Here is a 27,887-nt window from a genome sequence, read left to right on the forward strand (position 1 = left end):
TAACTACAGCCGGTCTGTAGCAGGTGTAGTTGGATGTGTGCAGCTACACTTGCTACACTTGCTACAGCTACAAATCTTGTAGTTGGGTACCTCTTGCCCTCTGAGTACACGGTACTACATTAGCTATAGCGAACTACAGCCGGTCTGTAGCAGGTGTAGTTTGGATGTGTGCCCTGCACGCGTAAGCATTACGGCCGCGGACAAGGGCCCGCTACGTCCCCGCGCTCCTGGGTGCCTGTGCCGGCGATTACGTGATCTCTTACACGACCCCGAGACGATGCGACGCACGCGTAAGCACCACTTCCACGGACAAGGGCCCGCTACGACCCCACGCTCCTGGGTGCCTGTGCCCGGGCGATTTCGTGATGTCTTACGCGACCCCGAGACGACACGACGCACGCGTAAGCACCTCGTCCACGGACAAGGGCCCGCTACGGCCCCACGCGCCTTGGTGCGTATGCCGGCAATTTCGTGATGTCTTACATGGAACGACGCACGCGTAAGCACCTCGTCCACGGACAAGGGCCCGCTACGGCCCCACGCGCCTTGGTGCGTATGCCGGCGATTTCGTGATGTCTTACATGGAACATCCGCCATTTTTTTGCGGATTTCTCCAGTATTTCTACAGTTTGAAGGACATCTCTATCGGCGGGCGGTGTGTGTGTAACGGACACGCGGACGAGTGCGATGGAACAGGGTCCGCCGATCCCAACAGGTGAAAACAGATTTCCTTTGTACTTGTGTTACTTTGAACTTCTCAGCAACTGTTCAGCTGTCTTTGATTCTCTGTGAAATAAAACATCGTGAAAGGACATTCTCTGAAGAGACAGGAGTTATTTAAAATCTGGTTTCGCAATCAGATTCCTGGCCGAGCCATTCTGTTCTACGGAATATGGAAGAGCTCAATGCATAGAAGGGGGAATATCTAGATTCGATTAGCCACAACTCCTGTTCAAGCCACTTGTGGCGTAGTTCAGCAAATGGTTTCATTTCCAACCCAATTGCTTTAATAAGGTCATGTACTAGTATTTCTCTTTGCAATGTTATGCATTCGTGTCTGGAGATATCGAATGAAACAAGTGAGATCTTCTGAGTATGTCTTCTACTCTTACTGACCCTACCATGTATGTACTCAAGCATATTCCAAGCTGGCGCAGAGGATGCTGGGTGAGCATATCGTCCCTGACTTTGCTTACCAGCCCTGCCTAGGTGCCGTGCAAGTGTGTGTCCCGCCCTGCCTCTGCCAGTGCTTTTCTTCTCTCACCTATCATATGCTGGGTTTACACACTCATCTTTGAGTCGAATTGGAGTCGACTCAGGACTGTGCAAGGAGAACCCTAGGCCACTCAAGTAGCGTTTTGTAGTAGGAAAACTCCACTTGAACAGCCCAAAGCTCCTCGCAAACAGCCCCGAGTCGACTCTGTGTGTAAATTGAGCTATAGTAGTCTCAGCTTCACCTGAACAGCTAGCTGTACCACCTGTTGCCACGTGCTGTGTTGTGTTTCACCTGTGGTATTGGATATGTTGTAGAACAGACCCAGGCTTGCTGCTATTACCATGGCATCTAACATCCCTTCCCAAGCATTCCGAGCTTCCACGGTTATGTAACAAAATTGCAAACGATTGATCCAACATTCACCTATTTATCCGCTGCATTACATGTATTTGCCACTTTGAAATATTCTAGTATTGTGTTTGAGGGATCTCTAATGCAGCACGGTACCCCCCAGTTATGCACAATTCAGATTGGAGTGTATTATAGTGGGGGATGTTGCATTGAAGATCTCTCTAGACACATTTTTTTAGGGTGGAGGATGTTTGTGACATGGCGGAATTATGTTAGCAGATGTTACCCCTTCCAGCACAGTTGTTGATGTCATTCTTGCTTCTAGCTCCTCTATTGATATGCAATGCATTAGCTAGAAGCCTCATTGTGTGCTTGTGTGTTTCTTATCCATTCCTCCTATTTCCTTCCTGACTATATCTCAAAACAAAGTCATAATAATACACATTTTGTATGTGCAATGTCTGTTTGCTGGTACTTGCTGTTGTAAGTGTTTTGAAATACTGTGAAAACTTTTACTTTTGTGGTTGTTTTATTCTGCAATAGTAGAGAAAAGAGGGTTTTTGCTGTGCTTTAAATTCACAGTTGAAACAATTCTGTAGTACAGTAATTGTACAAGGGAGATATATTTGCAGTGTCATGAACCGCAAAAATAAAACCACCACAAAAGTTTCAAGATTTAGAGTTCTTGTTTTGACACATTTTATTGCCATATTTCAGACTTGTGTGTAAGTGCCAGCACAACACCTGTGGAGAGTCATGTGAGACGTGCTGTCCTGGATTTGTGCAGAAACCATGGCAACCGGCCACACCTAACAACCTGTTTGAATGTGAAGGTAAGTAACAAAAGCAAATGAATAAGTACAATTATGATGGTGAAATGGAGATGCTTGAGCAGCCATCCAATAGCTGGCTAATTTTTGAGAGGCTACTAAAAATTAGTGTACTTCACACTTGCTTTTGTATTCTTTACCAATGCTGGAAATGATGAGAAAAATGATGCAAATATGTTGAAAATTAGTTGCAAATGTCAATCTAAATGGAGATTTTTGAATTCAGAATATTTGCAGTTTTGCCACCAGAATTCCACAATACGTCCCTTAAATGACTTATCAATATTGCATTTTTAGACTTTCTACCATGGTAAGGTTGAACATACTATCACCTATTCTTCACATACTTTGAATGTGTGAGTAAACTTGCATGGCTTCTGCAAATTTGATAAGGTTGTTTTCCTGTCCTTGGTGCTGATTCGTTTGTTAATGGCGGTTTACATGATTAGCAAATTTGATGAGATTGTGACCCTGTCCTTGGTGCTGATTTGCTTGTTCCTGTCCCTTCCACAGCCTGTAACTGTCTGGGCCACTCCACTGAGTGTTACTATGACCCCGAGGTCGCACAGAACCGGCTCAGTCTGGACATGAGGGGGGACTTCAATGGAGGAGGCGTCTGTATCGACTGTCAGGTAAGACAAGAGGGGACAGATAGCAATGCTGTATTTTGTTTCTGTTTATTTGAGTGGAAACAAGGGCTACTTATGTATCTAACATTTGATTAAGTTTGCTGATGTCTTGGAAAGCAGATGTATTGCTAATATGTGTTTTGAAGAAAATACAACCTTCCACTGGCACTTTGGAGAAGAAGTTCTGCATTTGGTGCAGAGGAGTCTAACTGAAAACCTTTGTTGATATGATAGCTTTCATGATCTTCAAATTCAAGAACAGAATAACAGCTAGCAGTATTTGGTGTCTGTGTGGGCAAGGCTAAGCAAACACACATAAAAACAGGATTGAAGATAGATTGTCCATAAATATACAGAAACACAGACATACAAACACATTGGTACACATACTACACACGGACAAACCAAAAACAATACCTCCATTTTTCATGGAGGTGATGATCATGTTAACCATATGACTGCAATAGGAAAGATTATCATGTTCCTTTTCTACAGCACAACACTGAAGGTATCAACTGTGAGCGGTGCAAGCCTGGGTTCTTCCGAGTGCCCGACACCCCTCTAACTTCACCCTACGTCTGCCAGTGTAAGTGCACATAATTATTATGCCATATAAATTAGTTTATTAGGTACAAATGAGTCCATCAAAGTTTAGAAATTGATAATTTTCAAGCATCTAGTTTAGTCATCTCATTTGGAAGCTTTTGGAGGGGGTCGGGGCGATGGGATAGAAGTGAAAACAGAAATAATGCATAAAATCTAAATGTTGGTAATACCAAGGAACGTAAATTGGACTTAGAAGTCATGGTTTGGAAAAATTGTAGGGGAAAGTACAGGAAATTGAAATGGTATTTGTACCGCCCCTTGGATGTTTTAGATAACGTTACATGTAGATCTATTGTTTTCTTATTCTGTTTCAGCCTGCCAGTGTAACTCCTTCTTCACCACGGGGACCTGTGAACAGCTGACCGGGCGTTGCTACTGCCTGCCCGGCTATGCTGGAGATGACTGTAACCAGTGTGCTTCTGGTTATGTGGGCTTCCCAAACTGCAAAGGTGATGAAATGATGGACAATTTTGTTACATCATTGGATGTGAATTCTTTTCTTATGAGCCAAATTTTTAATTGATGTACAGTATACATAAAATGATGTATTGTAATTTCTATGGATGTGAACTTGTTGCATTGTGACTTTTGTCAGATTTGAATAAATTTAAAATCTGTTCTTAATTAAGAACCAGAATATCATTAAGACTCAGGAGATGTTGTCCAATGTATGATTGTTGATGTGATAGTGGTTGCCACAAGTATGAAACTGTAGTAACATTACAATCTTTCCCTCCTTGAACATATCAAAATCACAGTGGTACAATACTGTAGACTGTAGACTTCAAGTTAGAGATTCATTTTCAATGTTAAACAATCTTCTGTTGTCATGTCGTCTGATTTTTTTTCAGCTGTAATAAAAAAGACTAAGAGTAGACCCTACCCTGAACGTGAAGTGTACGTTCCCCTGACTTCTGAGGTTGTGGACATCCCTCCTCCATATACTCAACCAAAAGCGGTGCAGCCTACTCCAGGATATGATGGAGGCTACAGTGCATATGGCCTATGTATGAGAGGAACATAGTGCTTTCAAACTCGGAGGGGTGTTGGAAATACTGTAAACTTATATCTGAGTCCTACAAGCCAGCAGAATCACAGTAAAACCCAAAATTAGCTATTGCAGTTTATTGGAGTTCTCTAAAACACACACATAGGAGGTTTATTAATTTGCACGTATACTTTCTTATGGCTTGTAGGACCAACTTAATGGCATGCAAATGATTCCTCTTCATTCCAACTTTTTTTCCAGAGCTTCCTGCTTTTTTCTTCAACTATCCAACCAGCAACTGTTAACAGTTTGGGTTCAATGCTGACTCTGATCTCTGCATAACAGAAAAGCGAGTTTGGCTGACTTCTAATGGTTATGGTTTTTCTCAAGCTAATATTTTCCTCCTTCTCGGTGCTTTTGCTTTCCTTACCTCAGTCCCCGATGACTTCCAAGAACATGGTGAGGCTGGTGAAAACACTGTGGACAATGGTAAACTTTCCTGTCCATATTCTGACTTCTCGTTTTACACGATTTTGTCTTTGGTGTTCTGAATCTCACTCATTGCTTCTGTCATTATCATTTGGTAGTCATCTATTTGTTGTAATGAAACTTTGAAATGTGAAGAATATGGTAATACCAATATCATTAGTCACAATATAGAGGAATGATTTTATACTCTGGTAAAAAAAGCTGAATTAATCAATGATCTTCCATAACACATGTCGATGGTTAAATTTTGATGCAAAAAAGGCAAGCTTATAAGTTTACTTTTAATCTTAACCACCCCAATGCTTCTCACAGAAGAAAAAAGAAGTTTCTCTTTCTTATGATGATTCCTGTGTGCCTCATCCCCAGTTTGTGAGTGCCACATGAACGGCACGGCAGGTTTCACCTGTTCGGTAGAGGGTGACGGACAATGTCCCTGTAAGTACAACTACGCCGGACGCTACTGCGAGGGATGTGCACTTGGCTACTACAACTTCCCCGAGTGTTTACGTGAGTATTAGCCTGTTTCTGGCATCATGTATTGTTTCTTACATTATGATATCCTTGTTGCCATGAGGACAATGATGAGATTGTATTGTGTGCTTAAATCAAGTCTATTACTGTAATACATGAGTGATAATTAGCAAAGGCAATGGGTTGCCATCAAAGCAAAAAAAATATCTGGGAACTGCATCTTAACTATAAACAAGGTCACTTTGTTGCCCAATCCCATAGCCTGCCCACCTCTGTCAAAATGTTAAATAAAAGCATAAAAATGCAAATATGCAGCCACTCTGCTGATTGCCAGTCTCTCATTGGTTCAAGGATGGTCTGTTAATTCTAGTGATCATCAAGCTTTTCCAGTACAGATGACCACAAAGAGAGTAATCATGAAAGCTACCTCTTGTTTCTAATGTTAACCTTTCTTGACTCCCTAGCCTGTAACTGTGATGAGGCTGGTTCTCTGTCCCACCGATGTGACATCCAGCAGGGCCAGTGTGAGTGTCGCAGTGGCTTCATGGGGCGGACATGTGAACGCTGTGCCACTGGCTACTACAACTACCCCAGATGCACGTGTAAGTGGACTGTCCTTAAATTTTGTTTCAGGGAAGGTAAAAGAGATGTCAGGAAAAAATGGTGATCAGAGTCTGGAAAAAATTTCTCTCAAAAGACATTCTGAACTTTTAAACTTTGATTTGTGTCACTTTAGATCCATAGATTGTCTTAAGATTTAGGATTTATAGTTTTCATTGCCTTTGCAATACCGAACACAGAACTTAAACATTTTTCTCTCATCCCAGCCTGTGACTGTAATGTGATGGGGTCTACCCAGGAGGTGTGTGACCGTGACACCGGGAGCTGTCTGTGTCAGGAGCCGTTCACCGGTCCACGGTGCGACCAGTGCAAGTCTGGGTCCTACAGTTTCCCTAACTGTATACGTAAGTACTGTCACCACATCATAGTACATGTATTCATTTGGTAACGTTTTTTCTTTTCTACTCAGTAATATGATATTCATGGATTTTTGCATATGTACAACTCCATGATGAAATTTTCTCAGTTTCATTTTCATAACCTCAGTCAGTGAAACAGTATAGATTGTTCTCAGTCTGTGTGTTTGTTTGTCCTGGTGTGTCTCCGTGGTTATTTGAATATTGTAGAGTGACAGGATGTGAGGCAGAAGATGGTGTAATGAAAGACTGGCAGGATGGGAAGGTTGGCTTGGCCTGGGTCCAATGTTGGTCCTGCAGGCTGGCGAGAAATTCACAGTAATGATTGAAACAAAGAGTTCACAAAGCCCTGAATATTCCACATAGGAATGATATTCCTGTTTGTTCCCTGAACCTTAAAATGAAATAGAATAAATCTAAAAAATGCTAAATAGATACTTAATAAATAGATATGAAATAAACAAAACTATTTCTTCTCCCAGGCTGTAACTGCTATGGTGCAGGTGTGCTGGATGATGACAGCAAGGCCTGTACAGATGGAGGCCAGTGCACCTGCAAGCCTGCCTACGCTGGCATGTCATGTGAGAAGTGTGCACCTGGCTACTATGGATATCCTGACTGCAAGTGTAAGTTGCTTATGTATGTTAATTGTCCTAGTATGATTGTAGGTACCCTATACCTAGCTGATGCTTCACATCAGTATGATGCTGACTTTACCTTTAGCGCTCTGAAGTAGCCGTTTGGCACCCAAGTAGCCCTATGAAGTAGCCCTATTGGTTACAGAGTTAGGCAGCAGGGAGAAGGTTAATGTATTGTCTCAGCCATTAACTTTATAATGCTTGTAATACTGTCACTTTGTTGAAAAAAGTTTGAAATGTATAGTATCAAGTCCGAAGCAAAGTTGAAGTGTAATTTTCAACCGACTGTCCAACTCCAGTCTTTCTTGATTTTATTTCACTGCTTGAGATCAAAGAAGTGATTGACTAGTACTATTTTACAAACAATGCTTTTAGAGTGGCCTCTTATCAGAAATAGCTTTAGAAGTGTCCAAAGCGATTTCTCACTAACACAACCATCTTATCCATTTCCCAGCCTGTTCCTGTGAGGCTGGTGGGTCCATAGGCAGTGACTGTGACTCCAAGTCAGGACAGTGTCGCTGTAAGGAACATGTGGAGGGGAGGAACTGTGACAAGTGTCAAGTTGGCTTCTTCAACTTTCCCAACTGCCTAGGTTGGTCTTGGTCTTCGACTCTTCATTTGCATTTGTGTCCATATTGTCAGTCATAAGATAATTCTACAGAGTTAATTTTTTTCCAAAATGTTTAATCTACAATCATGATTCTACATGTAAAAAACTGCCAGTTGACAAATTGTTTAGAATTGTTATCATCATTATACGTCATGTATTATTTTGTATTTATCAGCAATGAGACAATTCAGTACACTGGGTCACCCAAGATAGCTCTCGCTGGTAACGGCTGACTCAGGAAAATACAGACAAATGTACAACTTAACCTACAATGTGTATTTGAGCTAGTACATAACATGTACACTGAGATTGTGTTGACTTTATGAAAGACATTCAACTGATATTGTTTTCTTTTCCAGAGTGCAATTGTAACCCAGCAGGTCGGGCCCCTAACACTGAGTGTCCATCAGTCCAAACAGTAAGCAATTGTCTTTTTATTTTGCAGTTATGTGAAAGAAACATTTTCTGCTAGTTAGGCTCTCCAGCTGTATACACACAAGTTGAATGAAAGTCAATGTGTATCCATACTTACAAGTACAAGGATACAATACAACACCTGTATTTATGATGTCCCAACAAGTCGAACGCTTTGCGTGCAACACAAAAAATGTGTCACAAATGTCACTGAAGTTCACCTTCGGAGTGATTCACAACACTTTAAAATTACAGGCTTCCTTTGGCTGCATATTTCTTTAAAAGTGAGGTTAAGTATGGAAAGGTCAAAAAGAATACTATACAACACCTGAATTTATGATATCTCAACAACTCTGACTCTTTGTATGCAACATAATGGGTATCTGTGACAAATGAGACTGACGTTTACCTTCTGAATGACGGGCAACACTTCAAATTTACACTTGGACTTCCGTGAGCTGAATGTATCTTGCTGTGTTTCCAGATGACATGTGACTGTAAGACCCTTGTGGAGGGCCCCGCCTGTGACAGGTGCAAGCCCCTATACTGGAACCTGCAGAAGGATCAGCCGGAGGGCTGTGAGGAGTGTGGCTGCTTCAGACCTGGCACCAGCAGTGGGCTGGGGACTTGTGATATGGTAAGTGTAACCTTTGGCACAAGCGACCAAAATTGAATTTGTGTGCCCCTTGATTCTATAATTTGAATATGATGCACAATATGGATGTATTTGATTTATAAAAGAATGATTAAAATGAAAACAAAACATAAAAGACATAAAAAGATCTGTTCTTAATCTGCTAAATTCATTGAACAGCCTGTCAAATGTTTGGTCATTGAGTGGCCCAAGCCTCTAGTGGAAAGGCGGTGTAAACAGGTGTCACAATGCATCTCATATCACATATGTTACAAGCTCAGTTTATGCCTCTGGCAAAGAAAACATCCTTCCGTCTATTTCAAACAGGCTCTTGTCCCAAGGTCTAAATGTTGAGCGGCCCAAGCCTCTTATAGTGGAAAACAGGGTGTAAGCAGGTTGGCATAGCGCATCTCATATCACATAATTATGTTGTAAGTCCAGCGTATGCCTCTGGCAAAAAACATCCTTCGATCGATTTCAAACAGACTTTTGTTGCAAGGTCTGAACGTTCAGCGGTCGAAGCCTCTTAGTCGAAGGGTGTTGTCATGGCACCTTTTGCATCACATATGTCACTAGCCCAGTTTATGCCTCTGGCAAAAAAGATATCCTTCAGTCGATTTCAAACAGGCTTTTGTCCCAAGGTCTGATCATGAGCGATGTTTTTCATTTGCTCAGGCCATAGGTCAGTGTGCCTGCAAAGCGAATGTCCAGGGGAGGATCTGTATGGACTGCAGGGATGGAAGCTTTGGGATGTCAGAGGTCGACAGCCTCGGCTGCCAGGGTGAGTTCAGCTGCAGCAACTCTCATCAGGAGAAGAAGTTGTAAATTTGCAGAATATGCAACTCCAAATCTACGATATAGTGACAAAAGTTTGTTAGGTGCTATCATTACCAGTTAAGGCCACAAGGGATATCCCATGCTTTGAAGGCTTTTATTTGACAGCTATTGCATGACCCTTTCCTTCCCTCTGTTGACTGATCCCTAAAATGACTGATGCTTAAATCAAGAAAAACTGGGTATGTTAAAGCTGAAAATGCTGGCAGACCGGCCAATAGATTTTCCTGCTGTATGACAGGGCATCCTGACCAAATTACAAATTTTCAAACAGATGGAAGATTTAGGTCTTATATTTTTGTTATTTACATGTAATCTGTAGGTTGCAGTTGTGACGTTGGCGGGGCAGTGACGGATGTGTGTGACAAGGCCACAGGACAGTGCGTGTGTCGGGAGGGGATGGAGGGACGGCAGTGCGAGGTCCCCACCCAGGGGCAGTACGTACCCGGGCTGTACCAGTACAGGTTTGTTTGTTTGTTTGTTTTATTGAGATCTCCATTAGTGTTACATAGAGAAACGCTATTCTACCTGGAGTCCACTTAGTGAAATGTAAATAACAAAAACTTATACAATTGGTAAACAGAAAATTATACAAAATCAAACGTAATGAACGGGAGACATCAGAGGTCAACATAAGATAATGGAAGCATACTCTGGATATTGTATGCAAAGAAAGTAATGATAATATAAATATAAATAACTTAAATGAACTGAGCATGAATGTAATACAACAGGTACGAGGCGGAGGACGCCGACACCCCCCGTGGCATGCCCGTCAGATTCGGGTACTCTCCGAAGGACTTCCCAGGATTCAGCTGGAGGGGATACGCCATCATGAATACTGTTCAGGTACGTAAGATCTGTTAGTGGTCTCTCAGGCCACACTAATTTTATTTGTTGGTATCGGATTATTAATGATAAATTTGCTAGATTAAAATATTACCAAGAAAACAGAGTCTGAGGGCACTATCTTATTATTAAGTGCAAACAGTTTCAGGGGGTGACTAAATACATGTAGTAAGATGCAAATTTTCATCCCAGCCTTCTGTTTTCATCTTGACAGCTAGATAGATTTTCTTCGCAAGACAACGAATTGATGTGGCCTTATGATAGAAAAGTCGAAAAATGAAGATAAGAATATTTAAGTTGCTGTAATGCGGCATCCCTTCAATTGATGTTCCATTTGAGTCAGAATCATTTAATCAAAGCATTGTGCAATTGTTTGTTTTTCAACTGCTTTGAAATCTGTATTTCCAGCCAAAGATAATTCTGTCGGTCCTGGTTGACCGCCCAGCGCTGTATCGTGTGGTTCTGTCATACGTCAACCCCGGACAGGAGACCGTCATCGGCAACATCCGAGCCAACCCGCTGTCTCAGTCAGCTGATGTTGGTAAGAGAATCGATGAATACTAATGATGATGAATAAAAATACTCTTTGCACACAACAAAGTGATTTATTCAACTGATGTTTCAGTGACCATCTGTCACCTTCCTCAGGCCAATGCTAACTGGTTTGTTCTGTACAAAGATATCAAATGTCAAATACAGTCTAACCTGTACTATCGACCACTTATTTAAGGGGCCTACATGTATGTGAATCCTGTCTATTAGTGAGCACCTCTTTTTTCTATATAGACCAGATTTTAACGGTCACCTGAGTGGTCTTCTTGTGCAGTTTTGACTGTAAAAATAGTTACAATGCTTTCATTTCACTGTAAGCTTCAACAGTGTTGTTGATGATCTTTCTTTTCTGGCTTTTTCCTCTCATACCCCAGTTTCCCAGCAGAGCAGTGAGATTGTGTTCAACCCGACCACCGACCCGACGACTGTGACTGTGGTGGGGAACAGTTTCATCATGCCCTTCGTTCTCAACCCAGGACAGTGGAGCTTCACTATCGAGGTGTCAAGGGTCTTATTGGTGGGTATTCTGTTATGTGTATTGTATTTTTCAGACTATCATTATGATAATAAATTGTAATTTCAAAATTTTATCCTGTTGTTGGCTTGAGTAACTGACATTTGGCATATCTTATTACCTGGATGTTTAACCTTCATCAACGTATCATAATTGTTGTTTTCTGCCTTATCGTACATGTTGGAAATGCTTTAAGTCTTTAGAACTTCTATACTTCAAAGAAAAAATGATGCACAAAAGTTGATAGTAAGTTTGTTAAGTCCCTGTCACAGTGTCAGCAGAACAATCAAACGGCCGACAAGTCTGCGAGCTCTAAATCATAATTTTGCCAGTAACACGCCCGGTGTTTTCTCAATCACTGCACGATTTTTAGAGATCAGTCAATGCTCACAGGTCCTTGGGCCCCATGATGGGGTTCTAAGGTTTAGTGAAAAATGTTTTTAATGTGACAACCTTCTGGTGATCAACAAATATGGTCAAAGCTCATTGATTGCGTGACAGGGGCTTAACAACCCCAACAGCACCCCAAAACAAAAAAAACTGCTAAAGCGATAAAATGTGATAAAATAATAAATATGATGATAAGATGATGATAAAATATGATAAGATAATGATAATAATAAAACAAAACTTTTTTCCTAATGGTTGACAGCTGTTCTTTTCATCGTGCACACATGAGTGACAAGTGATAACATGTAAGTTCTCTTTCCCACAGGACTACCTGGTGCTGCTGCCTGCAGCCTACTTCGAGGCCCCCCTGCTGCAGCTGAAGGTGGAGGTCCCCTGCAAGTACGAGATACCAGAGGATCCAAAAGACCAGTAAGTCTCTCCATCAGGGCTTTCGAATGCTTTGGTAATCTCCAAACAGATCTATTGATGGCAAGGCAGTATCCAAAGGGCCAAGTAGTATCATGGTGGGCCCTTGGGCTTAAAGTGCTAGCTGTAAAAATGTACCCTGCTACTGAAACAGCAATGAAACTTGCTGCCCTTTGTGCCACTAGGTACTACAAGGCTGAGTGAGCGAGCAAACACTCAGCCAACTTGCCTAAAAAATCGTTAACTTTACTTTGATATCCATTCCCAGCTGCTTGATGTACATAAGATCATCATTTTAAAGACTTTATCAACCTCCAGCCCACTGTAATATGCAGACAAGAAATACATTTTTCTGCATGATGTTGACTTTGTGTTCGTTCACAGCTGCCTGATGTACACCCACCTGCCCCTGGATGACTTCACCACCGTACAGGCGGAGTCCGGGTTCTTCCGCCCACAGCAGGATGATGATGACATGAACAACACCCTGTCTGTCCTTGGGGACAAGATCGCCACTCAGTACATCCAGCCCTCCAAGTTCTACCCACTCATGGCACTGCTGGATCACAATCAGGTTAGAAGGGACATTGTTTCCCCTTGACCCTGACATATGAACTAAACTCATTAACCTCATTATGATTTGCAGATGACCTGAGGGAGACATCCCTATTTTCTGACACCCCTATGTTAGAGTTAGGGTTAGGGCTATTCAAGGGCTCGGTGTCAGAACATACTAGGTGTGTCAGAACATAGGGATGCACAGTGACCCTAGTAGAAGAGGCATACTAACTGCAAGAAATGCTGATAAGAAGTAGTGCTACAAAGTTTGTACTGTTATCACAGTGTGGCCTTTGTTTTGGACTAAAGTTAGCATAGATGAAGGTGATTACAATAGTATGAAAATAGCAATTTAAAGTCTACAGTGTCTTGTTTTTTTTACAGCTAGAGACATTATGGCTGAAGACTTTTTTAATAGAAAAAAATTGTCAGGTTGGATGTCAGTCTGTCATAGTTCTGTTCTTAGATATCCTCTTTCAGGATTGACATTGGTTTGACGCTAGTATTTCTCCATTACAGATGGTTCTCCTTCTGGAGCTGAACCTGCCCAAGGCTGGCGAGTACGTCTTTGTCATTGAGTATGCCAACTTTGAGACGCGTGCACAAACCCTGCAGATCCGAGTGGACAAGACAGAGGGCAAGAACCAGGGCATCTTCAACATCAACACCTGCAACTTTAGGTACGCTTTTAAAAAACAGTCTAGATCTGATTTCTGATTTGGGTAGCACGCATAGTCCAGTGGTTCGATCCCAGCCCAACATGAATACTACCAGAAAGGGTCTCTGTCCTTAGGGCGGAAGGTTAAGCTATGGTCAACTGTTCATTGTGCTTGTCGAAAAGAGCTAGGGGAATTTTCCCGGTACAACAAACCTGTAAATACTGTACGTAGTGTCTGTGTTCTCTGTCATGACCAGTGGAAGAAAAGCTCTCGATATCACTTTGACTTTTCACTTTTTTTAAATAGTACAGGGCTCGAAATTCAGTTTCGGGAATAGGTGCACCGGTGCACCCAACCTAAAAAATTGGGTGCACCAAAAAATTTTTGGGTGCACCACATAAAATAAAGTAGAATGTAACTATTGTAAGCAAAACCTAATGACAAACCTTACTGTTCCTCTTCATGCACTTTTGGCACCCGATCTCGGCAGTTTTGAAGCTTTCAAAATCGAAATTAACTCAAATGCTAACATCAAAACCTTAAACAAGTACTACAACAAAGATTTTATTATTTTCTTACACTTAGATGTCAAGAATATGCTGTCTACTAGTGTGCAGTGATACCTTTACACATTAAACCATAGGAAAATACTTGGGTGCACCAGTGCACCCACAGTAAAAAATTAGGTGCACAGCTCCAAAATTGGGTGCACTGGGTGCACATGCACCCAGTATTTCGAGCCCTGTAGTAGAATAGTAGAATGCATTTTTAATGTCCTTTCCTAGACCTATTACCGAGTGGCACTCCCTGTCATCAAATACCAGAGTGACTCATTCAATACAAATGTAGATGGATTCAAACAACTCTTACTGTCTAAGAGATGTTGTGCCAATGTGAAACAAATAGTAACTCAATATTATCAGTCTTTGCACAGGGATAAGGAGACAGTACAATGACATTATGATTTTCAGGGGAATTGGAAGTAACTTGATTATCAAAGATAACCTGATTTCGTCTTTTATTGCAGTTTCCGCTGCCGTGCAGTTGGGATCGACGACAATGGGAGGGAGGCACGCTTCAAGGTTACTTCAAGGTCAACCACCATCAGCCTGTCTGGAGATAAGCTCAGAGTCGCCATTGTGGGTTTCACAGCTTTTCTTGCATTCATTTTATTTTATACTTTGCAATTGATTAACAAATTGCACCTTGCTGTTACAGACTATGCTGTTGTAAATTTATTCTGGACATTACACAAGGCATTTTGAAACATAATGTAACATCTACTAATATAATTCTGCCACCCTTAAAAGACATGTCCAAACAGACCTCAAACCAAACGTCCCTCTGTATAATACGCTCATGTATATCTAAACTGCATACCTGGGGGGTGCTGCACTAGATATCTCTCAAATCACTTTTTCAAAGTGGCGGATTTATGTAAACCAGCAGATTAATGTTAATGGAGGTTACATATATTTTGATCATTTGGGACATTGTTCTGTTCTTGTAGGACTCACTCACTGCCATCCCTGTGGAGTCCTGGGACCCAGACTACATCATTCCCCAACCTCTCTGTGTGGCCAGTTATGGGCCATTCTCCAATCACAAGTAAGGTCTATTGTTGCATACGCAACTGCGTCTTTTTGTTGTAGTGACAACAACAAAATGTGTTTGCCTATTTAGACTCACGGTGTAATATGATGATGTCTGTAAATGAAAATCATGGCAAGAGAGAATTGGATTTTGGTATTGTAATAGTTAGGCTTGTAAAAAATGTTGCAACCTATTGTTGCATAGATCTTTTACCTCAGGAGAAATATATCTTCTGAAGGATTTTGGTATTGTAATGATTTAAGACTTACAAAAAATGTTGCAACATATTGCTGCATAGACCTTTTGCCTTAGGAGCAATATATCTTCTGATATACAAACTTTGTAATGTTGTTGTATGTAAATTTATAGGTATAGTATGGTACATTGGATAATGGTATTTGTTTCCTTCTTTATGGTACCTTTGTTTGTTTGTAAGAAAGTGGGTATTTTTCATTGTGTGTCTCTCTCTACCCCCCTCCCCCTCATCTCCCGATTCCATGCTCTGTGCAGGAAGAGGGCTGACCCCAGGTAAAACTGAATCAGTACTCCCTCTCACCTTTCACCTTTCACCTCTCACCTCTTCGTCTAGCATCACAGATGCTTTCTTTTTACATCTCCATTTTTGATGCGACGTTGAATACTTTTCAAGTGTTTGCAACAATTCCCATGTGATTTTCATTTCTTCTGAGAAATTTCCCGTTTCTCACGTTTTTCACTATTTTTGCATCTGTTTTTGATGTGGTGCATTTTGTGTCTTGAAGGGAAGTTGAACTTTCCAATATGACTCTACTAAATGTGCAAACATCTGTAACAATCCTCTACAAGGTGTGTGCAGTCCATGTACACAGAACCGATCGGAACAGTGAGGATCATGCCGAGTTCTGGGCAGGACTCCATGCGCCGCCAGCCTCTCCTGGTCCTGTCAAACTCCAAACTCTTCCTACTAGACAGGGAACAGGTGAGAGATGTGTATTTGAGGGAAAAAAAGGATAACTTCACATGCATGGCTATTTTGAGCTAAGGTGCATCGGGACCTCAATGATTACTGACATGCCAAAATTTAAAAAAAATCCATCAAATGGATCTTGAGTTATAGCTGCAAACACACAAACCACAGAGGTAGTAATATTCATATTACAGCTAAAGAAGTTGTGCATGCAGCTTGGATGAAATAGTTTGTGAAGACACACCAGAGAAGGCTATCAAAACATCTTCAGTCACCCATCTGATGCTTTGAGTTGAAAGGCATCCTAAGAGGCACTTTTTCATCATGATCTAATAAAAAGCGGCCATTTTTATGACCAGTTGCAGCTTTTATGCAGTAGTGTAGCAATATAACTACATGTATTTAGTCTTCCTCTTCACATGTCTTCAAATAAAAACCTTAAAGACAACACTGCGTCTCTTTTCAGAACCAACTGGAGTTCAGTGGCCGTCTCCTCTCAGCTGGTCGGATGGTGTTCCTGCTCCACTACTTCCAGCCGGAGAGCACAGGCTACACCGCCCAGATCAAGGTCACCACACCGCTCAGGCAGGAGATTCAAGGTGGGACACAGTTGTTTTGTGATTGAACTTCATTTTAGTACCAAGGACAGGTACTGTGGTAATGTCTAGGAGTAGAAACAGTCCTACCAGTATGATTGGGAACAATGGCATCATATTCAGTGTGAAAGTCATTCAGCACCAAGGACAGATGCTGTTGTATCTGTATCTGTAGTACTATATACTAGTAGCGGGTATGCAACACCAGCTGATAATGTCCAGATTGGAGCAGAGACATTAGAAATGGGGATGTTGTATTCAGTGTGAAAGCCATTCAGTACCAAGGAAAGGGACTGTTGTAATGTCCAGACTGAAGCAAGGACAGCCTTGTCAATGTAGATGTCATTTAACATTGGAAATAGGAGCATTATGTTCAGTGTGAAAGTCATTCAGCACCAAGGGCAGATACAGTAGTAATGTCCAGATTGAAGCAGTGATGATTAGATGCGCACTCAGTATTAGAAACGGAGAGATCATATTCAAAGTGATAAAACAGAAACATCTTTCTATGGCAAAACATATCATGCAGCTATTTTGTGACATCAATCACAATGATTGTTAAACTTGAAACCTGTCTATTTTTCAGGAGTAATCCAGGTGGACTACTGCCCCCACAGTGCCGGGTGTCGGGCCATCATGCTGTTCGCAGGTCTGGGTGAAGAGGTGGACATCACCCAGCCGGACATCCGGCTCATGATCACCATTCCTGCTGAAAGAACCATCTGGGTGGTCAGTACTCACTTATAGTATACATTAGTAGTACACAAAATTTTCATGAGTCAAACAGTTCCTGCTTTCAAAATGTAGTATATTGTATTTTGTTTGGTCCCAAACAGAGTTCAATGTGTCAGCCAGACAGTGTACATGTAGCTACTGAAACATCTTAGTATCATGATTTTGTTTTGTTTGTAGATTTAATCCTCTTTCAGTATGCTAGGCAACAGCATTGACGGAGCACTTACACTCACTACCCAGTTTATTGTCTGTTGTTCCCCATCTCATGAGGGCTATACATGCTTACATATTGATGTCGTGGCTTGATGGCAGACCGTCAGATACCTCCATCCTTTAACAAGACCACAGTTGTGTAGTAGCTTGAGGAGGTGAAATAGCATAAAATGTGAATTTGCATCTTATGACAGAAAGCTGTTTTGTTTGTAATTTCAAGTTGAATACATTTCTTGTCTTCATACCACAGGACCATGTGGTGGCTATTCCAGAGTTCAGCTACACTCCCTCCCTCCTGATGGACAGCAGGATAGACAAGTCTGGAGACTTCATCAAGCAGTGTGGCAAGTTTGACTTCAACCTCAGGTAAGTTGTAAAGACGTTGGGATTTTATAAGGCACAGGCTTAATTCAAAGAACCACTGTTTCTAATTTCTTCAAATGAATGGAAGACTTTGTTGACATATGAGAGAATTGGACCCAGGATAAACGATACTGCAACACCATGATATCATTGCTCTCTTATACAGCTAGAACTTCCCAGGAAGACCTCTCAGGGTACCAATGAAATCTTATCTATGAGAACCAGTGGTTACTATAGACAGGATTCTTACTGCTTGTGTCAATTGGAAAAACTATGTTAGGGACTGCCTGGAAATGGTCATATCAGCCAGGTGGTTCTTATGTAGAGGTGGTCACTGGTACAGGTTTTACTGTACTTTTGACCTTTAGCACACTGAAGTAGCTGTTTGACACCAAATTCCCTATTGTTTACTGAGTTAGGCAGCAGGGAGAAGGTTAAAGTGTTAACCACTGTATGCATAGAAGAGGCTAAGTCAGTACTTTGGTATCCATTCTATGAAAAGGCTAACTGTTCATTTTTTGAATTCTTCCAGTGAGAGGGACCTGACTCCCTTCTGTCGAAAGTCCATCATGTCACTGTCTGCCCACTACAACGATGGGGCAAACCCCTGCACCTGTAACCCCCAAGGCTCGACCAGCCAAACCTGTGCCCCCCTGGGCGGACAGTGTCCCTGTAAGGAAAACGTCGTGGGACGCAGCTGTGAAGTCTGTGCTACCGGCTACTTCGGCTTCCCTGACTGCAGAGGTGAGTGTGGAAACCTCCCAAGTCCAGTGGCTATCAAGTCTTCCTGGGATTGATTTCTCGCTGGGATTTAGTCCTTAAGTTCCAAATATCTGTATTTGTATCTATATAGCCAGACTGCCCTTCGGTGTAACACACCAGCTTTGCAGGCATGCCGCACAGCAGCTGGTTACATAACACCAAACAATCTGTCACACCAAATTGTTACACATCTAGCTGCAAGTGTTCCTTAGAAATATCCAGCGAAGATGTCCCTACTGTACTTAGTGATAACGAATTCTACTCTGAGATACATGTAGTTCTGGGAAAAGACAAATTTTTGAACACATCAATTCTAAGTTCGTAACTCTGGTGCTTGAAGGCATGACTATTTCTTGTTCTTTTTGAGCTGTTATTAGATACTTATCAAATAATGATGTATTGCAATCGCTTTATTTCAGCGTGCCCATGTGGAGATAACCGCCTGTGTGACCCGGTGACTGGAGAGTGCATCTGTCCGCCCCGGTCCCGCCAGCCTGAATGTACCGTCTGTGAGGAGGGAACATATGGGTACCACCCACTGCTGGGATGTGAGGTACACATGTGAATGTTTCCTCTCTTGAAAGTGCATCTGCGTTAGTAGAAGTCAGAGTTGAACTGTAATTTCCAACACAAACATTTTTGACTGATAAACTCCAGTCTTTGATAAGGAATGAGCAATCCACTGCTTCTGTAACGTCACGTTATGCAGATTGGACATGTCACTCAGTGAGCTGTGGATCATAAGTTGTAGAAAGTCTATGGCGCCCCCTGGTGGGGTGATCTTTTATGTGTTGTTTTTTTAATTTTTGACTCTGGAAGCTGTGGCAATGATCTCTGGAAGTTTTACTACAACCAGCAGGTCCAGAAATGTATTTCAGAACGATGATGTGTCTTTGTAAACTGACTTGCAATGTTCTATATCCTACAGCCATGTGACTGTGATGCCATGGGAATCCTGGACCTGAACTACCCATCATGCAACAGGAACACAGGGCAGTGCAGGTCAGTAATCTGTCTGTCAAATTAAAACTGCTGAAAGTTGAATTTCAGTATTTCCAATATCACCCACTCACATACATACATAGGACAAAGAGAAAAACAGACAGTTGGGCAAATAGTAATGGAATCATAGTATGTTACTGCTGGTCAGTGTGAATGGTATTCAGCACCAAGGAGAGGACTAGTATTGTTGATTATAGCAGTATGGACAATGGTGTTGACATGAATGTAATTCAGCACCAGGAACAGAGCCAACATAACAAGTAGTTTACTAGCTAGTAGTAGTGGTTTATTTAGATACCCTTTAGCCTCCAAGGGGGTTAATCTTCCAAGGTTTGTACATTCACATATACTTAATATGCACAAACACAGATATTAAAAATTCCAAGGTTAAAATACATATAAGTTAAGGTCAGGTTTTCACAATCTATTTTGTTAACCCTCATTGATGTTCCTGATTGATTTCCAGCTGTAAGCCAAACGTAGGTGGCCGCCGTTGTGACCGCTGCCTGCCAGGCTACTACAACTTCCCGTACTGCTCCCCCTGTAGCTGTAGCGCTGATGGGGTCACTGAGGATGTGTGTGATCAGAGGACAGGAAGGTGTCTGTGTAAGGTAGGAAAAAGCATGCTCATCTATGCGTTTCATTTGTGAAATTTTCCGTTCATTCGTTAAGACCCTTGCAGTGCCTAGTGGCACATAGGGCAGCAAAGTTTCAGTAGCAGGGTATATTACTAAAGAGAGGGGTTGCTAGCCATTCCCCTTTAACGTGCTAAAGGCACCTCCTCATATGGCACCATTTTACATGCCTTCCAAAAGACATTAATGGTTTTGTCGTTAAATGGTCTTGCCTTTATAGCATGTCACCTGTTGTTGCATAGTGGCTTTGATCTAATGGTTGAAATCTAAGGTCAATCTAGGATTTCTTGGGATGAAATCTTTTAGAAGTTGGGTTGAAAGGAATAAAGATTGTTGCTTTGCTAATCTTGATTTTCTAGACCAATGTGGATGGCGTACGGTGTGACCAGTGTAAGGCCAACACCTACCACCTGTCGGCCAGGAACCCTGAGGGATGCCACAGCTGCTTCTGCTTCGGTGCCACACCTTACTGCAGGAGCAGCGACCTGCACTTCACAGAGGTGGGATAGGATATGTTGTATAAAGTAGAGTTCAGTTTGAAAGTTGGTCAGCACCAAGGACAGGAGCAGTGGTAATGTCCAGATTGAAGGAGACAGAGACAGTCGTGTCAGTGTAGGTGCCATTCAGCATTGGAAAAGGGGAGATTATGTTCAGTGTGAAAGTCATTCAGTACCAAGGACAGATATAGTGATTAGTAGTGATCATGACAGTGTGAAAGTGTTGGAGCAGTGATTTGCACTTGACAGATGTGGGACATGATTTCTTATAAAACTTATACTTGTTATTTTACTTTTGTATCAAAGCCAACAACATTCATCAGCTACAATCTACAATATGGACGCTATTTTAAAAGATGTCTCAATTTACAACATGCTTTATTGCAATGGCAACATGCAGCAAATTCTAAAAAGCTAAGAAAGGGGCTTTGAGATTCACAGCAAAAAGCTGTAAAGAAGTGTTGCTGTTTAAAAGAAATTCTTTAGACTGGGTACAAAGGTTATCCAGTGTTGACAATGGATTCGGAAAATTATATTTTTCCAATGAATCTGAACAAACAGCAACAAGAGAACCAGAGAAAGGGAGTGAGAAACAGAGAGGGAAAGAAAGAGAGAGAGAGAGAAAGAGAGAGAGAGAGAGAGAGAGAGAGAGAGAGAGAAAAAGAGCACATAGAGCACTGTTGACTGCACTTTCTGTAATGAATTGTCTTGACAATCATTACTTTTGTCACTTCCAGCTCTTGGATATGGAGGACTGGACAGTGTCCAACCAGGTCGGGTCGGAGGTCATGCGGTTTAACGACAAGGTTGAGGTGAAGCTGGGAGACCTGATCCAGCCGGACGAGCCGGTGTACTGGGTGGCACCCGGCATCTACCTCGGCAACCTGGTCAGTATTGCAGATGATTTGCTTTTGAACTCAGTAGTATTGTTATAGGTGCATTTTTGTTCAAGTGCAGTCTTGAATTTTGCTGCATTAAAGTCACTATTTACTGCATTATACTACTGGGTGGCACCCGGCATCTACCTCTGCAACCTGGTCATGAGTACTGCACATGATTTGCTTTTCAACTCAGTAGTACTTATAAGTACAAGCACAATCTTGGATTTTGCAAATCTCCAAGTAAGGGTTTTTCACGTGCTTTTTAGGCGTTTTTGTCGGACTTTCTATTTTTTTCCCGTTTTCTTTATGTGGCTTGGTTTATTTGTCTACCAGTTTCTGTAATTCTACGGGTACCATCGTATGGTGGGAGCCTAAACTACACAGTTAGGGTTGTCCTGAATGATGCTTTCCTTGTTGTATTGACTTAGGAGTTATGCAAAGCATTACATTTGATTACCAATGTCTGCATTCTTTCAGGTCACATCGTACGGTGGGAGCCTGACCTACACTGTAGAGTACCAGGTGACGAAGACATCACTCATGGCCAGGATGCGCCCTACCAGGCTGCCTGACGTTCTTCTATCTGTGAGTTTTCCTTCATCATCTGTGTCTCTTCCCAGAGGATTGGTGAATAGTTGCAGGTCTAAGACCTAAAGAAATGCAGTGATTTTGAACCTAAGATTTGCTAAAGAATGTTGAACGTGCACAGTAAAGCCGGATCACACAGCAGGAATATAGCTTGCCCGACAGGTCTGCGAGCTCTAAAGGAAACTTTTGTCTGGAATACGCCTGGTGACTTTTCTATCACTGCACGATTTTTAGGGATTGACCAATTGATGGTCTCTGAGCCCCATCAAATGTAATAATACATTTTCAAGCAAAATGTGCTCCATTTTCCAACGATTTTGAAATTCGATGACCTTCTAGCAATCAGCAGATTTAGTTTATGCCTGCTTAATGATGATCATACTTCTCCTCTGTCATAACCTTGTAGTTGAAGACGTAGATGGTAAACATATTGTGAGGTACTAGATTAGTTAGATGATGTTAACCAGCCCTTAAGCTGCCAGAGTTTCAGCCCAGTAAATACTCTCAGGGTTTCCATCTGACCACAGACCTCAAACCCGTAACCCGCGAAAGAACCCGCCACTATAACCTTCGGGTTTCATGCGCTACACGTGCACAGTACTGTTTTCTTCCGGGTGTGGCTTACAGGTATGTTTCTGTATCACTAGAATGAATGTTCTGTTCCCCAGGGTAACGACATGACCATCATGTACTCCCACCCTGTCATCCCTGAGCCTGATGAGCCCCTCACTGTCACTGTGGACCTGCTGGAGGTAAGATGTTATTTATTTAATTGGTTATTTGGTTATTTATCTCTCTCTGTCTCTTTTACAGTATGTAAAATGATGCCAAAGTTATTTGAATGTCTTTTGCGGCAAATTCAATTGTTACAGCACCAGTCCATTGGGTTGAAGCCTTCCCTTGCAAATCATCATGTGCTCAAGTGATGACTATTCTTGCTTTTTTGTTTCCCCGGCCCAAGGGTAACTTTGTTCACAGTAACAGTAAGGGTGCTGTTAGCCGTGAGGACCTCCTGATGGTACTGGCTGACCTCCAGGCACTGCTCATCAGGGCCTCATACAGGGAGAAGATTCTCAGTGCGACGTAAGTCTTGTGTAATGAAGTCATCACAAAATACCTCATAGATTCACGGACAAACAAACAGCCACTATCCTCTTAAAATCACAGATCCCACAATTCTAGACAAAATGGGGCTCCTAGAGGGAGAAAATTCTCAGTGCCACGTAAGTCCTGGTCTTGGAATCTATTATTATAGCAAACTAGCTGGGAAGAGGGTTCAGACCACTGTATTGGGTCAACTTAAATGTTCTATGGTGTTCAGATATATTGTAAACAAGGATGAAGCTATGATTTCCTGTCTAAAGAATGTGGAGAGATTTTTACCAATGTTTCAATGAATGTCGGGTGCTGAAATGCCCTCTTAGACTGGAAATATTCTTTAAAAGCAGATATTGGAAAGAAAAACACAACTGTGAGCTAAATCAGGCTATGTTATTGTATTAATATGGTACAAATGATTATGTTTCTACATGTGAATGTGTTATAATTCTATTAATGAGAAAAATTCATGTAAATATTGACCAATGATAGTGTAATGTGTACTTCTTCTTTCTTTCTTCTACCTCTGAATCATCTTCACTATCTGTCACTTCTACCACTCTATTCAATCTCTCTCTCTTACTCATCTCTTTTGCTGTCTCATTCTTCTCCTCTTTCCATTCCACTGCCTGTGCCCTTGAAGCACTTTCAGGTAGCAGGACCTTCACCACATCCATCTTCTTCTCTCTTTATACCTTGTACTTCTACTGTTTCCCTATCATTATGGGGCTTTTAAGAATAAAACGTGTACAGTGGTTTAACAACAAGAGAACACAAAAGTATTACATGGAAGACTTTGTGCATTTTGTTGTCAATAGCAGATCCAAACAAGATTTTTACCAATATTTTAGTGAATGCTTGTCCTTAGTGCTGAAGACTGCCTCTTAGACTGGAAATATTACTTAAGTGTATACTTTAAATTCTTGGTAATAATTCCACTTGCAACCTTATTTCTGAAACAGTAAGTTAACATTAAATTCAGTCCGTATTAGCCCAAGCAAAACGTGTTTAATAAGTCTCCTATTTATCCTTAAAAGAAGCTTACGTAGGAACATTATGAAAACAATTTACAATAGCTTGAGACTTTGCTACACTTTATCTTCTTTGCAAATTAACAGTTGCCCATGATTTTTCACTTTTCTCCCAGTATTGAGTCAGTCAAGCTGAGCATCACGACCCAGACCTTCTCTAGGAAGCCTGCCCTGGATGTGGAGTACTGCAACTGTCCATATGGATACAAGGGGACCTCGTGTCAGGTATGGGCAGGTTACCATTTGAAACTCTTCTTGTGTTATGAGTAGCGTGCGTAGCCCAGTGGTAAGCAACCCTGCCTCTGGACAAAGAGGCTGGGAGTCCATACCCCGGCTGTTGTCGCTCATCCAACATGAACGCTACTGGAGAGGGTTGCAGTCTTTAGGATGGGATGCTAAGCCGTGGTCAACTGTTCATTGTACTTGTTAAAAAGAGCCAGAGGAATTTCCCTAATACAACAAACCTGTAAAAACTGTACACAGCATTTGTCTTCTCTGTCATGACCACTGGAAGATTAGCTCTTCAGTAAACTAAACTGGTTTAAGATCACTTTTGCTCTTTTTTGGTTATTGTTTAGAACAAAAAAGTAAAGAATACATCAAGTGTATCTCATTGACATCTCTATACAACAAGCAATTGTATTCATTTTTCTCATCCATAATTTGGATTTGGACTGAAATGTTGTATTTGTCCCACAGGAATGTGACGACGGATACTACAGGTCCAAGACAGGTCCATACCTGGGACAGTGTGTGAAGTGTGAGTGTTACGGACATGCCAGCAGCTGTGATGAGAATGGGGCATGCATTGTGAGTACTTAGTCCTTGTTCATGCTTTCGCTACTTCCGTTCATCCTTGAAACTTGAATTTCTGGTCAAATTGAAATATCATTTAGCACCAAGGACAAGAATAACATGGTGATCTTCAATGATACTTAGCAGAGTGGACACTGGATAGTGGTGTTGATATGAATGTCATTCAGCACCAAGGACAAGGATTACATGATAACTTTCAATTCTATATTGTAGTATGGCCAATGGTGTTGATATGAATGTAATTCAGCACCAGGGACAGGGCCAACACTGTCGGTGATATCATCATAGTGATTCACCACCGAGCTTATATGTGTTATAATTTTTTTTTTTTCAATTTTGATGATGTAAATCTGTGATATTGATGTTTCATGTTTATACAGGACTGTGAGCATAACACTATGGGAGACAGGTGTGACAAGTGCATGACTGGTTACTATGGAGAGCCCAGGAGGGGCACGCCCGACGACTGTAAAATCTGTGCCTGTCCCATGGCTACAGAAGACAACAAGTAAGGAACATCATTTCGATATTCATTCAGGTCACCAACTTTTGGGAGTTAAATGTTTTAACTCCCTATCAATATGACTTCTGTAGTACTTTTTTCTCAAATATTAGTGAATTTACTTAAGAATAGCTGTGCCATAGTCTATGACGTAAAATGTGTATTGCAGTATAAAATGTGTATTGCAGTATTGATTTTTCACTAACTTTAATATTGAAGAAAATATTTTGATGTTTTGTGTCTGCTTTGACAGCTTTGCCTCGGAATGTCAGCCACTTGCTGGTGGACAGTTCCAGTGTACCTGTCTGCCAGGATATGATGGACCAAACTGTGACAGGTGCGTGCCTGATTTTATGTAGAAACTTGAAAACTATATGGGAACTTAGAGTGCTGAAGTCGGCTGCTTTTCTTTTATTTGTGAAAGGAAAAAGATGACTCAAGACATACCTCCATAGGAAAGTAGTTGTTCCCATTTCTCTTTCAGATCAGGCAAATCACCTTTAAGGCACAACATCAGATTATGATTGTATTATACTTAAAACAGGTAGACTCTATTGTGTGCTTCGAACGTTTATTGTTGGAATCTGCATCCTCTAGTAATTACACATAGAACTACCAGTGGACTAGCCCCCTGCTGTAGTGATTGCACAAAGTTGTGTGGCCCAAGGGCTATTGAAATGGGGTTGGACGCTGCCCTATGCACCATGTGGGGCAGGAACGACTTTAATTATTAGTGAGTGCATTCCATTGAGTACCTCACATACGTCATACCATTTGACTGTCCCTCCTTTAGATGTGCTACTGGCTTCTACGGGAAGCCCAGTGAGGTTGGCGGGTTCTGTCAGCGCTGTGACTGCAGCGGAAACGTCCAGCTGACCAAGGTTGGGATGAAGAACGTGGAACAGTGCGATGCAGAGACGGGGCAGTGCGTGGACTGTCTGGACAACACCGGGGGTCGCAACTGTCAGAAGTGTGCCGCCGGCTTCTATGGAGATGCCATCAAGACAAGGAGTTGCGCAAGTATGTGACCCTGCCCTTGAGACTGACATTCCTTGAAATATGACACAAACATATAATATGAGGCTTAAAGCTTAAGTTGTGGGGTATATTTTGATATTCCACATCATCATACTATCCAAATACCAGACTCAAAATCTTTTTACAGCAACATTTTCTTTACACTGGCTTGCAAAATTATGGAACTCTCTCTCTGACAAGTGTTTCTCTCCCAAACACAACCCACAAGACTTAACAACACAATATTCATCACCATCTCTTAGTCCTAGGCTTGTCATCTATATCTCCTAGAAACTTGTGCAATGCCCAGAGGTGGTCCCTTGGCGCTGCACTGAAAAAGCTTTTGCACATAAAGCTGTCTTTGCAAGACCTGTTTGCTGAGAAAACAAGAGTTTGGAGACCGTATTCCTTTTATGGCAGAATTCACTGTTTTTCATTGTATTTCATGCAAATGACTTCCACATTAACATACTCTATGCACATGACTAAGATTTACTTGTTCCTTGTCCCTACAGAATGCAGGAACTGTGACGTGTGTGGTACAGTACCTGATGTATGCGATGACAAGACAGGCAAGTGTCTGTGCCGGGACCACGTGGTGGGGGACAAGTGTGATCAGTGTGAGGTGAGGAGTCTGAAACGTTTCTGTCATTTTACTTTCATTCTGATCCTTTGTTTACATGTATACATAAGGTATGTTATAAGTAATCTCTCAACTTGCCTTTCACTGTAGGAGAAAATTGTTATAAATCCTATCAAATGGTCTGATTACGAGGATTCCTTGTGCAAAATGTCTCCTTGTGTAGCCATCTACAGACAAATCTTGAACCAACTGTTGAAAATAAAGTTAGAAACTGTACATGAGTTTTAGCCTTATCAGTTATGCTTTGTTCACAGCATCATCACCTTTGTTTGAAAAACTTGCTGTTCTGTTTCCAATAAATACAACAAAAAAGCAGCTTGCATTAATGCAAGAA

The 27,887-nt window shown here is 41.6% G+C and overlaps 1 protein-coding gene across 2 annotated transcripts in view; it reads left to right on the forward strand.

The window, feature by feature from the left end:
* LOC136428821 (laminin subunit alpha-5-like) overlaps positions 1-27,887 on the forward strand; it is a 95,186-nt gene that overhangs the window by 28,591 nt on the left and 38,708 nt on the right. Inside the window, exons 4-47 of one of the 2 annotated variants that reach the window (XM_066418587.1) lie at positions 618-715; positions 1,138-1,167; positions 2,285-2,400; positions 2,911-3,029; positions 3,522-3,612; positions 3,947-4,081; positions 4,484-4,639; positions 5,476-5,616; positions 6,045-6,182; positions 6,408-6,545; positions 7,040-7,183; positions 7,650-7,787; positions 8,165-8,223; positions 8,704-8,856; positions 9,529-9,634; positions 10,010-10,151; positions 10,422-10,536; positions 10,945-11,077; positions 11,463-11,605; positions 12,318-12,421; positions 12,803-12,992; positions 13,496-13,656; positions 14,663-14,774; positions 15,146-15,243; positions 15,739-15,756; positions 16,054-16,186; positions 16,641-16,773; positions 17,357-17,499; positions 17,969-18,084; positions 18,614-18,825; positions 19,263-19,396; positions 19,772-19,845; positions 20,312-20,456; positions 20,840-20,980; positions 21,715-21,864; positions 22,336-22,443; positions 23,115-23,198; positions 23,408-23,529; positions 24,692-24,800; positions 25,275-25,385; positions 25,772-25,899; positions 26,147-26,230; positions 26,687-26,913; positions 27,426-27,535. In XM_066418587.1, the coding sequence (XP_066274684.1) occupies positions 618-715; positions 1,138-1,167; positions 2,285-2,400; positions 2,911-3,029; positions 3,522-3,612; positions 3,947-4,081; positions 4,484-4,639; positions 5,476-5,616; positions 6,045-6,182; positions 6,408-6,545; positions 7,040-7,183; positions 7,650-7,787; positions 8,165-8,223; positions 8,704-8,856; positions 9,529-9,634; positions 10,010-10,151; positions 10,422-10,536; positions 10,945-11,077; positions 11,463-11,605; positions 12,318-12,421; positions 12,803-12,992; positions 13,496-13,656; positions 14,663-14,774; positions 15,146-15,243; positions 15,739-15,756; positions 16,054-16,186; positions 16,641-16,773; positions 17,357-17,499; positions 17,969-18,084; positions 18,614-18,825; positions 19,263-19,396; positions 19,772-19,845; positions 20,312-20,456; positions 20,840-20,980; positions 21,715-21,864; positions 22,336-22,443; positions 23,115-23,198; positions 23,408-23,529; positions 24,692-24,800; positions 25,275-25,385; positions 25,772-25,899; positions 26,147-26,230; positions 26,687-26,913; positions 27,426-27,535 (5,442 nt within the window). The remainder of the gene's footprint in view (positions 1-617; positions 716-1,137; positions 1,168-2,284; positions 2,401-2,910; positions 3,030-3,521; positions 3,613-3,946; positions 4,082-4,483; positions 4,640-5,475; positions 5,617-6,044; positions 6,183-6,407; positions 6,546-7,039; positions 7,184-7,649; positions 7,788-8,164; positions 8,224-8,703; positions 8,857-9,528; positions 9,635-10,009; positions 10,152-10,421; positions 10,537-10,944; positions 11,078-11,462; positions 11,606-12,317; positions 12,422-12,802; positions 12,993-13,495; positions 13,657-14,662; positions 14,775-15,145; positions 15,244-15,738; positions 15,757-16,053; positions 16,187-16,640; positions 16,774-17,356; positions 17,500-17,968; positions 18,085-18,613; positions 18,826-19,262; positions 19,397-19,771; positions 19,846-20,311; positions 20,457-20,839; positions 20,981-21,714; positions 21,865-22,335; positions 22,444-23,114; positions 23,199-23,407; positions 23,530-24,691; positions 24,801-25,274; positions 25,386-25,771; positions 25,900-26,146; positions 26,231-26,686; positions 26,914-27,425; positions 27,536-27,887) is intronic. The other variant, XM_066418588.1, reaches the window with a different exon arrangement.

This window comes from Branchiostoma lanceolatum, chromosome 2 (genome assembly GCF_035083965.1).
Source record: "Branchiostoma lanceolatum isolate klBraLanc5 chromosome 2, klBraLanc5.hap2, whole genome shotgun sequence".
Taxonomy (NCBI): domain Eukaryota; kingdom Metazoa; phylum Chordata; class Leptocardii; order Amphioxiformes; family Branchiostomatidae; genus Branchiostoma; species Branchiostoma lanceolatum.